The sequence below is a fragment of the Ctenopharyngodon idella genome, chromosome 21 (assembly GCF_019924925.1).
Source record: "Ctenopharyngodon idella isolate HZGC_01 chromosome 21, HZGC01, whole genome shotgun sequence".
NCBI lineage: Eukaryota > Metazoa > Chordata > Actinopteri > Cypriniformes > Xenocyprididae > Ctenopharyngodon > Ctenopharyngodon idella.
The window spans coordinates 2,112,944-2,129,258 of record NC_067240.1 but is presented as its reverse complement, the minus strand read 5'-3'; the positions used below and the strand labels follow the sequence as shown (position 1 = coordinate 2,129,258).

Genomic DNA, 16,315 nt, shown 5'->3' with positions numbered 1-16,315 from the left:
ATTATATAAACAAAATCCCCTTATATTCTTTACTGGCACAAGATGCTTTATCCAAATCAAAAACATAAGTAGTATTACAGTAATGTAAGAACCTATTACAGAGAAATAAATCTTTCTTATTGAACTGTAAATTAATAATTAAACCAAATATTAAAATCCTGTAATTTTACTCACCCTCTTGCTTTAACTAACACTAACAATGAGAAATACATTTGTTACAGTAATCTTTGTTAATGTTACATAATATAATATAAAAACTGTTCATTGTTAGTTCATATGAGCTCAGGTTCATTAAATAATGCTATTCATTGTTAGTTAATGTTAACTGATGTAGTTATACAAATGGGACCTTATTTATAAAGTCTTTTTGTGGTCATTTTAAAGATTCACAGACTCGGTCCTCATATACTTTCATTACATGACAAGAAAGGAAGGAAGTAAGGAAAGAAGAGTCATGCGAGATGTCGGTAAATGATGGCAGACCTTTGTTTCTATTCAGTATCTGCGGTGGAGCATTTTCCTTTTTTTTTTTTTTTTGAGGAGGATTATTGTAAAATGATACTAAATTCCTTCCATATCTCTGCATGTTGGCCAAAATGAAACTGATGGACAACTTGTGAAACACCCAGAGGACTAAACCTGGGAATAAAGACTAAAGAGTTCTGGAGAAACAGACGATCCAAAGCTGAGAATTTTCTTTCAACAAAGTATGTAAGAATCTATATATCTATATATCTATTGATATGATGTCAGCGAATTTACGTTCATTCCAGTGATGGTTTACTGGATTATGTGGTGATTTAATGGTCCTGTCATCACATTCTCGGTATCCGTGTACATAAACTGAAGCTGGGTTTGATTTATTCAGGATTTTTCCGCGAGACTCGATTTTCTTGAAAAGCGCTGCTTCACGTGACGGCGCACAACCAATCAACAGCGAGCGGGAGGAACCGCACACGCGCTTGAAAAGCTTTTCTCAGCTGTTCCTCTCCACAATCCTGCATAAACAAAACACAGAGCCACATGTCACAGTCATCTGCAGCTCATGAGATTCATCATTAAGTAAGTAAGCAAGCAATTTTGTGTATAATCCGATCTCTACTAATAGGTATAGAGCAAATGAAATGAAAGCATAGTTATTGATTTTAATTTACTATTTTAATATTGTTTTAATTTGTCATTCATTTTTAAGATATTGTTTACAGTGTGTACTAACCCAATTTAACTTCCTGTGGTTTTGTGGAAGGTGGTTTTGCTGCAACCTGTATTTCTGCGGTATGATGCACTTTAAAAATAGGCAGTTTTGTGCACAAAGAAATTGGGCTCTGATAGAGGAAAGTGTCATGGTAGTAAAAAGTGATGGAAATGTCTATAGTGAATATAATTTTCTCTAGTTGTGCTGGATATGGAGGTTCAGAAAGCTAAATCCATTCAGGAGCATGAATGCTTGGACGAATCTTACAAGTTTGTTATATTCTTTTTCTTTCTTTTTTTGTAGACTTGTATAGTTTGAATCTGTAAAGTAAAACTAATTAACCCCTTGGCTAACTGCTAGGTGGTCAGAATAGTTCTTAAATTGTTAGTAAAACTATGTTTTTTGACACTTTGCAGTTCCTTGGAGTTCCACAGAAATATGTAGAGTTTTTGTAAGAGACAGTGACATATTCTATTCAGATTTCACTGCGCAGATGTTAAACGTACCCTAAATGTAAGATTGTTCAGACATACAGAGTATTCCTAAAGACTGATCGTAATTATGTAGTTTACACTTCTGGTTAAGGTCTAAGCATTTTTCTGTAACACTTTACAATAAGGTTCATTAGTTAACATTAGTTAACTACATTAGTTAACATTAACTAATAATGAACTGCACTTCTACAGCATTTATTAATCTTTGTTAATGTTAATTTCAACATTTACTAATACATTATTAAAATCTTTGTTAACATTAGTTAATGCACAAACTGTGAACAACTGTATTTTCATTAACTAACATTAACGAAGATTAGTAAATACAGTAACAAATGTATTGCTCATGGTTAGTTCATGTTAACTAATTGTATTGTATTGTAAAGTGTTACCCTTTTTTCAATACAAGTATGAATTTCCTCATTCATGCTAAAGTGGATAATCTTTAGAAAACCCATTTGTGTGTTCATAACTCTATAGAAAATGTTTGTGGTTTAATAGTGGGTTGGTATCCCAAAGGTTGTTGGTTGAATCTCAAAAAAATGAAAAAGGGGACTTACTGGAGTAAGTAGTTTTGCCACCCACTTAACCCCAGGTTGACCACAGGTTACTCACTATCCCTATTTTTTATGAGTGACTTTATGTAAGCATGTGGGTGTTTTTTTTTCTTTTCTCACTATCTCACAAGTTTTTTCCTGTGAGGTGAACTGTAGTAACCGGGGGAATCCAACTTAAAAGTCACTAGTTTCCTACTAATGTTCACAATCAACTTCGAATGATTAAAGTGCAGCAGCAGAGTACAGTGCTTGATAATATCATAATTCCTCTCAGTCCCACTATGACTGTTTGAATGTTGAGAAAAAGTGTCTATTTATGATGTACGCTTACTGTCCGGAAGGTAGTTTTTGCATACTACTCAAAAATGTAGAATACATTTGACTCAAGACACTGGTCATGTCATCTAATGGGAGTTCATAAAGAAAAAAAAAACGGCGTAGGAAGAAACAATTTTCACTCCGAAATTACTAGTGAATTTCACAAATAATTACAAAGAAATTACAAGTAACACAATTATACGTAACATTTGGAAGATTAAAGACTAAAAAAGTATATATATATATATATGTGTGTGTGTGTGTTATGGAAATTGCTGTCGGTTATTGTCAGTGGGAAAATATGAGTGAAACTAACTGGATGACCTTAATTTAGAAAGACATGGACCTTTTTGAGGAAGAACGGTCATTGTATTTCTCTGTCTGCGTGAGATAATCTACCTGGGGCTCTTTAGGTTTTGTCCCACTAAAACGGCTAATGTGCTGAATCATCTGGTCACTGGTCACACACTGATGCCCCAAATTTGACTCATGATAGGTCACATGACAACTGAGCAACAACAAAAAAAAACTGCTTTGTAACTGTTATTGATGCAGTTGGTTCAGTGAGTGCTGTTTGTAAATCAAGAAGTGATTTGCTGCTGATTCATTGTGGCTCATGACATCAGTGACCAGAATATCAGCCATACATAGACACACGCACAGACACCTCACAACCAGCTCAGTCTGGGCTTCAGATCAAGAAGATTTTGTATGTGATATCAGCCTGATGTGTTGTTTTTACCTGCAGGGGCCAATGAGGGGAATGCTGGTGATCATATTTCAGGCTCTGCTATGGCCTGCCGTTTCAGGTATGACTGATATACATTACACATATCTGTCTGTTTTCTGTTTTAAATGGTAAATGATTAATCTAGAAACTGCTAAGTGAGAAAAAATGTCTCTGTGGTTTCTCCTAAACATTAACGGAGCAAATTAAAGTTTCAAATGAAAAGCTTTAGAGATTCAGAAGAGTCTTAAAGTGTGCTCGGATTTGCCAGGATAGTGAACTCAAACATTTCTCATCAAATGATCTGAGCTTCTATTCACATTTATTTGAGCTACATTATAGTCTTACTGATGATGACCTGTAACTCATTTCAAGCAAAGTTAATACATAAAATGCAACTGAGAACTCCAGTGCGTCTGTGAAAGTGCAACATTTGAGCAAGAAAATTTACCTTTGATCATTTCACTTCCAGTTCTGAACACTGATGAAGTTGTCTCGTATATCTCGTGCTTTAAAGGCTGGACCTGTTATGCTTTTTCCACTTTCTTTAGAGTGTAATGTTACTGTTTGAGCATGAAAAAGTCTGAGGGAGTTATTCTTCAAAGGGAGAAGAGAGGGAAGGCAGTTATTCTCTATATCAGTGTCACTGTTTCTGAACTCCCTGAAACTAGTCTTGAGTTTTCTTCCGGGAACGAACACGTCACAATATTACTCATTTAAATAATTCCCGCCCAACACATACACAGAATAAAGGGGCGGGGCTTGGTTGAGTTAGTAGTGTGTTGAAACTCACGGTTATGGTAAGGGGTGGGACATTTCCCAAAATTGCTCAAAAGCGGTTGACCAATCACAACACACTGATCCAGCCGTCCAATCAGAGCACGTTGTGGTGGGGCTTCATAGAGACAGGAACTAAACAGAGTGTTACTGACAGACTGGCAAGAGAGGTGCTGCAACAGTGTCAAATCTGAGAAAAATAATGTTTTTTGAACATTCAAGCGTGAAAATCTGTTCTTTTAGAGCCCCAAAAACAAAATAGAGTGGTGGAACTATGACGTCACTTTGTAGGCCAATCGGCAGTTAGCATCATGCTGGTTCCCTCGACAAAATAATAGAGAATAAAATGTGAAAGTATCTTGAGCTTGTGTTTACCACGGACCTTATTTCAGCCATTTAACCAAAAACCCATTCAAAAAACCCATTGACTTTGGGACGATGGAACCGGAAGTGCTAAAATGCTAAATCGCTTCCGGGTTTTGGCCTACAAAAATGCGTCAGAGTTCCACCACTCTTTGAAAAAGGACATAATAGGTCCCCCTTAAAAAAAAGAATGTCTTATGTATCTGTGATTTTCGTCCTGTCTTCCTCCAGCCCTGTTTACAGTAAATGTACAGAAGAGCGCTTACGAGGCAGAGCTACACGGGGACGTGGAACTAGTGTGCGTGTTCTCCACGGTTAAAAGACCTTCAGACCTCACCGTCATATGGAGCCGTGTCAATCCGAAGCCGGACGTGGACGTGTATCGGCTCGAGAAAGGCAAAGAAAACCACAATTACACCAGTGCCTTGTTCATAAAACGGGCGCACCTCATCCTACAACAACTGACAGAAAACAGAGCGGTATTACACTTGAAAAATCTCCAGATAAAAGATTCGGGAACGTACCGGTGTATCGTGAGTGAGGGAGACGAGGGAGACTACAAGCAAGTCACGCTCAACGTTACAGGTGCTTTTACCTCACAAAACACACAAGCTTGACAAACAACTTCATAAAAGTAACATTGAAGCTGCCAACATTTTTAAGGTGTCAGTTGATTGGTTTGCAGTTTAATTAACTTCTGAAATGCGTTATGGAGCCCTTAACAGTACTGATGACACGTTAGCTATGTGTGGTATTGAATACTAAATTACTATTTTTTTAATCCATATGTTATATTAAATAGCAATGTTTTTGGCTTCATATACTTTATGCTGCTGTGCATTATGTGCATTCATTTATATATATATATATATATATATATATATATATATATATATATATATATATATACCGATCAGGCATAACATTATGACCACTGAAACGTGAAGTGAATAACACTGATCATCTCTTCATCACGGCACCTGTTAGTGGGTGGGCTATATTAGGCAGCAAGTGAACATTTTGTCTTCAAAGTTGATGTGTTAGAAGCAGGAAAAATGGGCAAGGGCCAAATTGTGATGGCTAGACGACTGGATCAGAGCATCTCTAAAACTGCAGCTCTTGTGGGGTGTTCCCGGTCTGCAGTGGTCAGTATCTATCAAAAGTGGTCCAAGAAAGGAACAGTGGTGAACCTGCGACAGGGTCATGGGCGGCCGAGGCTCATTGATGCACGTGGGGAGTGAAAGCTGGCCCGTGTGGTCCGATCCAACAGACGAGCTACTGTAGATCAAATTGCTCAAGAAGTCAATGCTGGTTCTGATAGAAAGGTGTCAGAATACACAGTGCATCAGTTTGTTGAGTATGGAGCTGCATAGCCACAGACCAGTCAGGGTGCCCATGCTGACCCCTGTCCACCGCTGAAAGCGCCAACAGTGGACACGTGAGCATCAGAACTGGACCACGGAGCAATGGAAGAAGGTGGCCTGGTCTGATGAATCACGTTTTCTTTTACATCACGTGGATGGCCGGGTGCGTGTGCGTCGCTTACCTGGGGAACACATGGCACCAGGATGCACTATGGGAAGAAGGCAAGCTGGCAGAGGCAGTGTGATGCTTTGGGCAATGTTCTGCTGGGAAACCTTGGGTCCTGCCATCCATGTGGATGTTACTTTGACACGTTCCACCTACCTAAGCGTTGTTGCAGACCATGCACACCCTTTCATGGAAACGGTATTCCCTGGTGGCTGTGGCCTCTTTCAGCAGGAGCACAACAACGAGTTTGAGGTGTTGACTTGGCCTCCAAATTCCCCAGATCTCAATCCAATCGAGCATCTGTAGGATGTCTTGAACAAACAAGTCCGATTTATGGAGGCTCCACCTCACAACTTACAGGATCTGCTGCTAACATCTTGGTGCCAGATACCACAGCACACCTTAGTGGAGTCCATGCCTCGACGGGTCAGGGCTGTTTTGGCAGCAAAAAGGGGACCAACACAATATTAGGAAGGTGGTCATAATGTTATGCCTGATCGGTGAATACTGCACATTTTGGAAAATGTAGAGTTTGTCCAGGTAGAGTTCGGGGTTGAGTTCAATGCAGTGAATTCTCATACTGTATGCACAACTTATACATATATCATAAAAAAGTCCTAGTATGGTGGAATGGTATTCCAAACTTGTCCACTCTGTTATACATAACAATCCTGAACACTCCTTCATATGTTTCTCCTTAACTTGCACCTTGCGTAACTTTAGTATATATTATGTTTATGGTTTCCAGCTCCTTATACTCCCATAAAGAAAAGCATCAGGAAAACGGGTCAGAATGAAGTGGAGCTCTCCTGCGAGTCTCAGGGATTCCCGTCACCTCAGGTTATCTGGAGCGACGGTCAAAACGCGAACCTCACGGAGAAATCCAACAGCTCTGTGCACAATACAGATGAAGATCTCATCAAAGTCATCAGCAATCTGACGGTGAAACGAGATCTTGTGAACAACTACACCTGTTCTTTTTTCACAAAGGGTGGAATCAAGCAGACGGCCACCTTCAGCATCCCAGGTTTGTTAACTACTATTAAGGCCCGCTCATACTAGGGATGATAACTATAATGATAAAGATATCGCATACTCTCTGAGTAGGTACTTCGCGAATTTAATTGAATTTACTTTGTGTTAAAAAACTATGTATATAGAATGAATGTAATTTGAACGTACTACATCCGTCATGTTATTACTGTCACATGACCTACCAGTGTCAGTTGCGTTGCTTCACTGCCATTCATAAATCTTCTCCCGTGGCCTCATGGGATAGTAAAGTGTTCATCGAATCTCGCCGGAAGTTGTAGGTCATCCAGGGACTTTTCGCCTATGAATACTTTGATGTGCGAATGCTATGAATTCTGACATAGTACTCTTTTGCTGTGCTGTTTTTCGATTTTATAGTAGGGAAGTATTCAATTTCAGACAGTGCAAGATATAAAAATCATTCTAAATGTCCACACCACAACTATATCGATAACAGCGTAGAGGAACAATATCGTTGCAATCACTTTGACAATGATTTTTTCCAGCCGATGAACCATATAAACACCGTCAACCAATCTGAATCCATCCTTGAGCATTTAAAGTGACAGATGACATTCACTTGAGAAGAAAAATGACTTGTTTTTGGAAATTTTTAGATTTAAGTGTGTTTATGTGCGTCCGAAAAATAATCTAGTTTTCCCTTTTAATTAAGTTTATTTTTCTGACCCCATTGGCAGATATTCGCTTTGTTTTAAGCATAAACTATTTTTCAGAAAACAAGACTTAATTTCTTAAGTCTTTTTGCTTCTCTAGTAAATGTATCTTGATTTAAGAATGTTTAAATATTTGTAATGGAAAACATGACAAAAATACTAAGTAGGAAAATAAGTTTTTTTGGGGTGTCAGTCTGGTGGGAACCAAAAGTGTGTTTAAAAGCTTGATATCATGAGCGCTTCTGAGAAAGAAAAAAATTGCAATAGAAAACATTAACAACATCGTTATATTATGTAAGCGAAGAGGTGTAGCACTTTAAAGGAGTTTCAGGAAACAAAATCTATCAGTTTATCTCAGTATCAACCTACGGATTTGAAAGTTGCCTGTGTTTTCCATCGCTTATGGCTTGTGTGAAGCAGATTTTCCTTGATGTATTTCTGAGATGAGGGGGCAGATGATGTGAAATGTTAAAGATATACATGCACATAAAAAACAGATCTGTTTCCGATAAATATGAAGGAGTGCTTTTGGTACCGCTTTTTTCCAACAGACGCTAGTCTCATTGTGATGTAAATATGGTTAGAAAATGATGTTTCACCCTAAAGCAAGTGTTCATCTTACAAAGTCTGGAAGGTAATATCTTCTTTTATGTAACAGAGTTACATAATATGTCACGTTTATTGTATTCACTGCATGATCACATTCAGTATCAGTGTCGATAGAGTAGTACTGCGTATAGCTTTAATTTAATTTGTGTTTATTGGGAGATACATAGCTCTAAATCTGATTGGATGATATCATAATATGATATCTGATTGATATACCATATTCGAAACAGGGTCATCATTAACTAAAACTAAAACCATAAAAAACATTTTTATTACTTGAAATAAACATTGACTGAAATAAAATATAAAAAACTTATTTTATTTCAGCTAGTTTCCAAGGCAACATTAATAACTGTAATAGCTAAAATTAATTAAAACTACATAAATGTATTTTTTTTTTTAAAAACTAATAAAAATGGCAAAAACACACAACAAAATTACTTTAACTTTAACTAAAATGAAAATGAAAGTATAGAATATGATAAATAAAATATAAATATATATATAAAGAAAATATAAAAATAAAATCTAATTCAAAATATTAACAAAACTATAATAGTGTATATCAAATACATTAAAATACTGATTCAAAGTTAAAATAGTGTATATAAAACTAATCTTAATTACTTAAAATAAACATTAACTGAAATAAAATAAAATATAAAAAACTTAAACATATATGTGTGTATGTATATGTGTGTGTGTGTATATATATATATATATATATATATATATATATATAAATATGTGTGTATTTTCTTATATATATTTTCTTGTTTTCACAGATGAACTCCTTCATGAGTGTTCTGCTCAGTACATGTGGATTGGAGCTGTGGTCGTCGTGCTTTTAGCCATTGCCTTCATCTCCTTCATCCTGCGCAGGAGAAAAAATGGTACTTTGCTAACATTGCACATTCATTTACATATATATAAAAAAATAAATAAAAAAAAAACATTATATAGCTACAACCCGAATTCTGGAAATGTTGGGACGTTTTTTCAATTTGAATAAAATGAAAACTAAAAGACTTTCAAATCACATGAGCCAATATTTTATTCACAATAGAACATAGATAACATAACAAATGTTTAAACTGAGAAATTTTACACTTTTATCCACTAAATGAGCTCATTTCAAATTTGATGCCTGCTACAAGTCTCAAAAAAGTTGGGACGGGGGCAACAAATGGCTGAAAAGATTCAGCTGGGAGAACATCTAGCAACTAATTAAGGTAATTGATATCAGGTCTGTAACATGATTAGCTATAAAAGGGATGTCTTAGAGAGGCAGAGTCTCTCAGAAGTAAAGATGGGCAGAGCTGTGAAAGAGTGCACAAAAAGATTGTGGAATACTTTAAAAACAATGTTCCTCAACGTCAAATTGCAAAGGCTTTGCAAATCTCATCATCTACAGTGCATAACGTCATCAAAAGATTCAGAGAAACTGGAGAAATATGCGTAAGAAACAAGGCCGAAGACCTTTATTGGATGCCCGTGGTCTTCGGGCCCTCAGACGACACTGCATCACTCATCGGCATGATTGTGTCAGTGACATTACTAAATGGGCCCAGGAATACTTCCAGAAACCACTGTCGGCAAACACAATCCGCCGTGCCATCTGCAGATGCCAACTAAAGCTCTATCATGCAAAAAGGAAGCCATATGTGAACATGGTCCAGAAGCGCCGTCGTGTCCTGTGGGCCAAGGCTCATTTAAAATGGACTGTTTCAAAGTGGAAAAGTGTTCTATGGTCAGACAAGTCCAAATTTGACATTCTTGTTGGAAATCACGGGCGACGTGTCCTCCGGGCTAAAGAGGAGGGAGACCTTCCAGCATGTTATCAGGGTTCAGTTCAAAAGCCAGCGTCTCTGATGGTATGGAGGCGCATAAGTGCATACGGTATGGGCAGCTTGCGTGTTTTTGCACTATGAATGCTGAAAGGTATATAAAGGTTTTACAACAGCATGGCTTAAGTGTAGAAGAGTCCGGGTGCTGATCTTGCCTGCCTGCAGTCCAGATCTTTCACCTATAGAGAACATTTGGCGTTTCATTAAACCAAAAATATGTCAAAGACGACCACAAGCTGGAAACCTATATCAGTCAAGAATGGGACCAAATTCCAACACCAAAACTCCAGAAACTCATAACCTCGATGCCCAGACGTCTTCAAACTGTTTTGAAAACAAGAGGAGACGCTACACCATGGTAAACATGCCCCCGTCCCAACTATTTTGAGACCTGTAGCAGGCATCAAATTTGAAATGATCTCATTTTGTGCATGAAATTGTAAAATTTCTCAGTTTAAACAGTTGTTATGGTATCTATGTTCTATTGTGAATAAAATATTGGCTCATGTGATTTGAAAGTCTTTTAGTTTTCATTTTATTCAAATTTAAAAAACGTCCCAACATTTCTGGAATTCGGGTTGTAGTTTTTGACATATACCATAGTAATACCATGATTTTTTGACATGTACCATGGTATTATTTGAAGTGCCTTGGAGTACCTTGCGAATCACGTGCCATTAAAATGTGTCAGTTGATACACGCTGACGTCTCGATCAGATATGGGGAAGATTTAGGTGTAGCCAGTGTAGATTTGCTTGATTGATTTATTATTTAAGAGAGTAATCATGTGAGTCAACATCATATGATGCTACACAACTTAAACAGGAATTCCCAATCTACAGGAAATTGAAACTCAGGTTTTGTCAGCTGACACAGGTGAAAGATTAACCTTAAACACTTTTAGTTTTACATTTTGTCTAAACTTTTTGACATATGAAACTAAAACCTGCAGAAACAGGAATGACCCAGTAAATTACCCTAAAATAACCTCAGCCATTACTGACCAATCCTACCATAGCATTGCCAATATTGTAATTGTAATATTATCAGCTATGACTTTGGGTTATATTTATAAACCATACTAATATATTTCTCTTACTATTTCTGCAGTATACATACTGTGTACTGTATGTGCAATTCTTGGACACCACTCACTTTTTTTCTGTGTGAGACATCAACGTAACAAAGAACTATTTTTGAACCAGTTATTGTGCAATGCCTACAGTTTCACCTATATTTTTAAAGATAGTATTCCCATGATTGATATTTTGTGAGTCAGCAACATGTGACACATAAACAAAGAGTCCCCAGGTTGTTAATCTTCAGTATCTGCAGAAAAAACAACCTGGTTATGTAAATCCCGCATTAGTCACTCACGTGCGGAGTTTCTTTGGCAACTATCTTGTAAACATATTGAAATATGAAAACATTGAAATAAGCCTGACAAGGGAAAAAACATTCGTCCATTTCATGACTATTAGCTGAATGCTGAACAGAAGAAGGCTTTTATTGTGTCTGTATTATATGCATCTGATAATCAGAACAGAAGATATAAATTGTCATTACTATGCAAAAAAATGCTGTTTCATATCCTCTTTTAATGTACTGCCATGCGTGAATTCCAATAAATAATCATAAAACTTGAGTACGTGACCTCTGCCTTTATCTATTTCCAGGTCAGAAAAACAGACGAAATGAATCATCTAAATGCGCTTTCCTGTTCCCGAACTTGCCTTCTGCCAACTCTGATTGTGAGTTTTTCACATTTACATAATTAATTTCCAGTACTGTAAGTATTTGAGCTTGTTATGATATGAATGTCACTATAAAGTGACTGTAAAGGCACTGTAAAAACAATATATTTCCTGTGGATGTTGAGAGCATGCAATACATGTATATAAATATATATTTTATATATAATATACATTTATATATTTCTATCTAAAGTACATTTTAAAATATAAATATATCAACACATATATATATATATATATATATATATATATATATATATATATATATATATATATATATATATATATATAATTTTTTTTAAATTTTAAAGTAAAGTTTAAAATATATAAATATATTATTGATAAAATATAAAAGATATCAACATGAACGTTATATATATATATATATATATATATATATATATATATATATATATATATATATATATATATAAAAATCTAAAAGTATTATAGATAAAATATATATATATATATATATATATTTATAATATCAACATGATTTAAAACATATAAACATATTACCTTTACATAAATGAATATATTGATATACTCTTGCGTTTATTTATATATATATATATATATATATATATATATTTATTTTTTTTTATATATATATATTGTCCAAAATATATTTTAAAAAATGCATTTTCAATGTACCCAAACTGTATTTTAAGATTGGAAATATGTTATTGCTCCTTGAAGTACATTTTTATAATATATTTTGGTATTTTAGGGTTTAAACTTAATATATTTTCAATTTGAAAAATACATTTCTTTAACCTGCATATAACAAAATATATGTTTATATTTAGCCTGTATATTAAATATATTTTTGCTGTGCGTTTTAAACCTGCAGAATTCCTTTAAGACATGTTTTTTCATTGTACCTTAACACAATAAACTCTATTTCTTTCTATTGAACAGTATTTCTCATTTGCATTAATGTCTCTTTTGTTCACAGCTTTACTGACAGTGAACGAGAACAGGCCACAAACATGTGACATAACCTCAGAAGGTAAATCATGCTCTTTATGAAAATGAATATGATGATTAGGAGTTAATGGTAAACTGTTAATGCATGTTCAGTTCAGTAGAAACAGGAAATATGACTATTACCCCTGAACCTTTTACCCCCGACTGCGGCAGAACATTGTTTATCATTTGTATCATTTCCTACTCTAAATAGCAAAAAAAAGTGTCTATATCACATTCTGAAGCATATCTGGAGGCTTCATGTGACTGAATCACTGAAGCCTGTTATGAATTCAGCTGATGTGAGCATTAGTCAAATGGAAAATATCCCCTATTTGCTGCTCTTGTGACACCTTTTGTCTTTGATTTGTACAGAACTTGCAGAAAAATCTCCATCTCTGAGGGACGTGCTAACACAGCAGTATTCACAGCTCGACACAGACGCGGAGGTGAAAAGGAGACTTGAGTCATATGCACTTCACAGCAAGTAAGTGACTGATATAAGGGATTTAAGAATCTGACACACACTTAAACATGCAAAGAGTTACTCACGTGTTTCTGCTGAATATCATTCACAATGTGACAGGAAACTTCCTTAGAAAAACCGACAAATTACTGTTCTTAAGGACAGTGTATACACACACACACACACGCACACTGATTTATGAACTTGCTTGCACAGCAAAAGACTTTTGCATGAGTCTCCCATTTCACAGAAGTTTCTCCTGAGAAAAGTCGTGTCTCCTCTAGAGTTTCAGAAATCTCAGCGAGCTCACATATCAAATGACCTGAGCTCCTATAGACATTTTATAGTCCTCATATAGAGGTCAACAATTGTCTCATTTTATTTTCTAGGAAAAGCATCTGAGACAAAGTTGATATGTAAATAAAAAATTGTAGCAGAAATAACCTTTTTATTACGCTGTTCCTATAAATTAAATTTACCTGAGAATTCTGAGAGAGCAACTTATGAGAAATGGAATTCTCCTGTAACCTATATATATATTAGGGGTGTGACGAGATCTTCAGAGATTAAAATGTGGCGAAAAGCTGTCTTGTGATATTGCCATGATGGAGTATGAGGGTGAAATTAGGATCGAATATGCCACCGCTACATTTACATTACACCTCCACTGTTGTTTTGCTTTTTATAGAAATAAAAAGCTTTTAATTCAGTTGGATAACGGTTGCTTAAATCCCATCCAGCTCATCCAACACGAGCTGCAGAGTCGTACGTTGTGCAACAGCAATCAGAGTTCACTGATCACATGATGAGATGACTGACAAGACCATGGTGGAGGATTTGTTGCACAACAGAGCCTAAGTGCCTGACAAATGTCTTACCTTACAGAATCCGTTCCCTATTCATAGAGTATGCATGATTGCAAAATCGAAAGTGAAAATAAAATGCGAGCGTGCATTCAAGCACAATTTCAGTACGCCGCAAAGCTGCTCCCTGATGCATGCAAATATCTCTCAATATGAAAACTATCTTAGGCTGGGCTGTGTAGCTGTGCAGCTCTGTATCATGCTTGAAGAAAAATGTGGTCTCTATATTAAGAGAGTACTTTGATTATGGTTGCACTTATTGTTTGCACTTAATAAGACTAAGAGAAAACTGTTATTCATTATTTCTATGATCAATTTGTGGAAAGGAGTTCAGTTAGGAGGTCAAAAGTTGTAGAAGCTCATAATTCATGTACAGTAAGGTCTAAAGAGACTCAGTTGAGTTTGTGGCAAAACCTTTTACAGTGCTTGAGTATTGTTCTTTTACTGCATATGATAATTCATATTTAGAAAGTAGAACTGAAATGACATTCATTGCAAGATGATTAGTTAAAACATTTCAAAATCCACCTACAGACATTTTTTCTATTCATGTATTTCGTCATTGAGGATTTCTTAAAAATATTGTGTAAAAATTGTTGTCTCGCGAACTCAATTTCGTGTCTCGTCTTGTCCCGTCACACCACTTATATATATATATATATAGAACAAATATGAAAATTTTGATTGATTCTGAAAAATTCTGAGATTTTACTATGGGACATTGTGAAAATATTATATATAGTGGTCCGCATGGATGTAATTCTGTGGAATGGTTGGTGAGAGTCGAGGAATTTTGATTTGTATTAAAAAAAATAAAATAAAAAAGTGAGGGAAGGTGTAACTGTTTTCCAATAAACTGCTGAAAAACAGCACTGGCTACATAAGTGTACATAAATTACCACAACAAACACATATTACTCAGATTTCCATGCTAATCCATGTCATCACTCCCTCTCACTTCCAGAGAAGGCCAATCGCTAAACATCAGCTCCATCCTGCCTGATAAGAAGCAAACTATCCTTCTGCTTGGAGAACCAGGCAGCGGGAAAACTACCGTGGCCCAAATCCTGTCGTCTTGCTGGGCTCGAAGAATCACGGCAGATGCCTTCAACATTCACCGGCTCCATATGGTCGTGTTGGTGGACTGCAGCAGAGCGGAAGGAGACTTTTTCCAGGTGGTAAAGTCCAACATTAATTATGAAAAATCAATAGACGTGTCTGACCTCAGAGAGACGCTTCTGGGGCCGACGGATTGTTTGCTCATCCTGGACGGCTATCAAGAGGGAAATAAGGTCTTGGATGAAACTCTCAAAGGGTTTCTAACAGAGCGGCAGACGTGCAGGGTGTTAGTGACGTCACATCCAGGACAATGTCCAGCCCTGGAGAGAACCATCAGGACAGTATTGCAACTCATTCAGAGACCGGAAGAGTCTCGATCATGATGAAATTGGATACATTTCATACTTGTATAGACAATTACAACATTGTGGAAGTGTCTGAGTCCCAGATAATGCCTTTCGCTTCTCTGGAATTTTTCTTTTCCGACTTTTGGTAAAGACTCTGGCTGGAGATCAAACCATTTCGCAATACTTGAATTCAGTTGTATTTTTCAAAGACCAAGTACCAGAAAGGAGAAATGAGATCATGATAATAAAACTTTACACTGTAAAAAGTGCTAACCTATAAATGTTATCTTAAAGAGCTGATATAAATGAATGTTTTCAGTTGATTTGGTGATGTTAAACGACATTTATAAATTGAATAAAACCAGTTAATTTAGATGTAAAAAAAAAAAAAAAAAAAAAATTCCAGTGTATTTCTGCATACTTCTTATCTGGCAGTAATACATGTGGTTTAACTGTTACAGGAATACAGCAGAACTGATTTGTATGCTTTCAACAAAATATAGTTACTAACTATAACGTGAACGGTTTTATGTGTGAAGCTGATCGTGCAAAAACAACGTCTGTTAGTTTTACTTCAAACTTTCTGTAACAGTCACACTTTTATACTTAGGTTGTGTATTTTGTTTAGAGAGAGAGAGAGTTACATTTTGTACATATATATTTTTATACTTTCATTTAGTGTATTGATGTCATGTCATGATTTTGATAAAAGAAAGAAATGAGTGTGAAAA

At 35.9% G+C, this 16,315-nt stretch overlaps 1 protein-coding gene across 3 annotated transcripts; it reads left to right on the top strand.

Moving 5' to 3' along the window:
- The first annotated feature begins 539 nt into the window (after window positions 1-539).
- On the top strand, window positions 540-16,315 carry si:ch211-241b2.5 (programmed cell death 1 ligand 1). 3 transcript variants are annotated; one of them, XM_051877176.1, is made up of 10 exons: window positions 540-707; window positions 869-1,066; window positions 3,313-3,373; window positions 4,663-5,016; window positions 6,710-6,988; window positions 9,062-9,169; window positions 11,800-11,874; window positions 12,839-12,892; window positions 13,225-13,336; window positions 15,143-16,315. In XM_051877176.1, the coding sequence occupies exons 3-10, from the start codon at window positions 3,319-3,321 to the stop codon at window positions 15,618-15,620; spliced, it is 1,515 nt and encodes a 504-aa protein (XP_051733136.1). In that variant the 5' UTR covers window positions 540-707; window positions 869-1,066; window positions 3,313-3,318; the 3' UTR covers window positions 15,621-16,315. The 3 variants fall into 3 exon arrangements, with proteins under 3 accessions (XP_051733136.1, XP_051733133.1, XP_051733135.1); XM_051877173.1 differs by having other exon boundaries at window positions 542-707; window positions 869-1,062; XM_051877175.1 differs by lacking the exon at window positions 540-707 and having other exon boundaries at window positions 866-1,062.

Excerpts from the sequence above, each read along its gene's own strand:
- si:ch211-241b2.5 (XM_051877176.1), top strand. The coding sequence starts at position 3,319 with ATGAGGGGAATGCTGGTGATCATATTTCAGGCTCTGCTATGGCCTGCC. Across the intron at positions 9,170-11,799 it reads CCTGCGCAGGAGAAAAAATG|GTCAGAAAAACAGACGAAAT; the intron begins GTACTTTGCTAA and ends ATCTATTTCCAG. Across the intron at positions 13,337-15,142 it reads TCATATGCACTTCACAGCAA|AGAAGGCCAATCGCTAAACA; the intron begins GTAAGTGACTGA and ends TCTCACTTCCAG.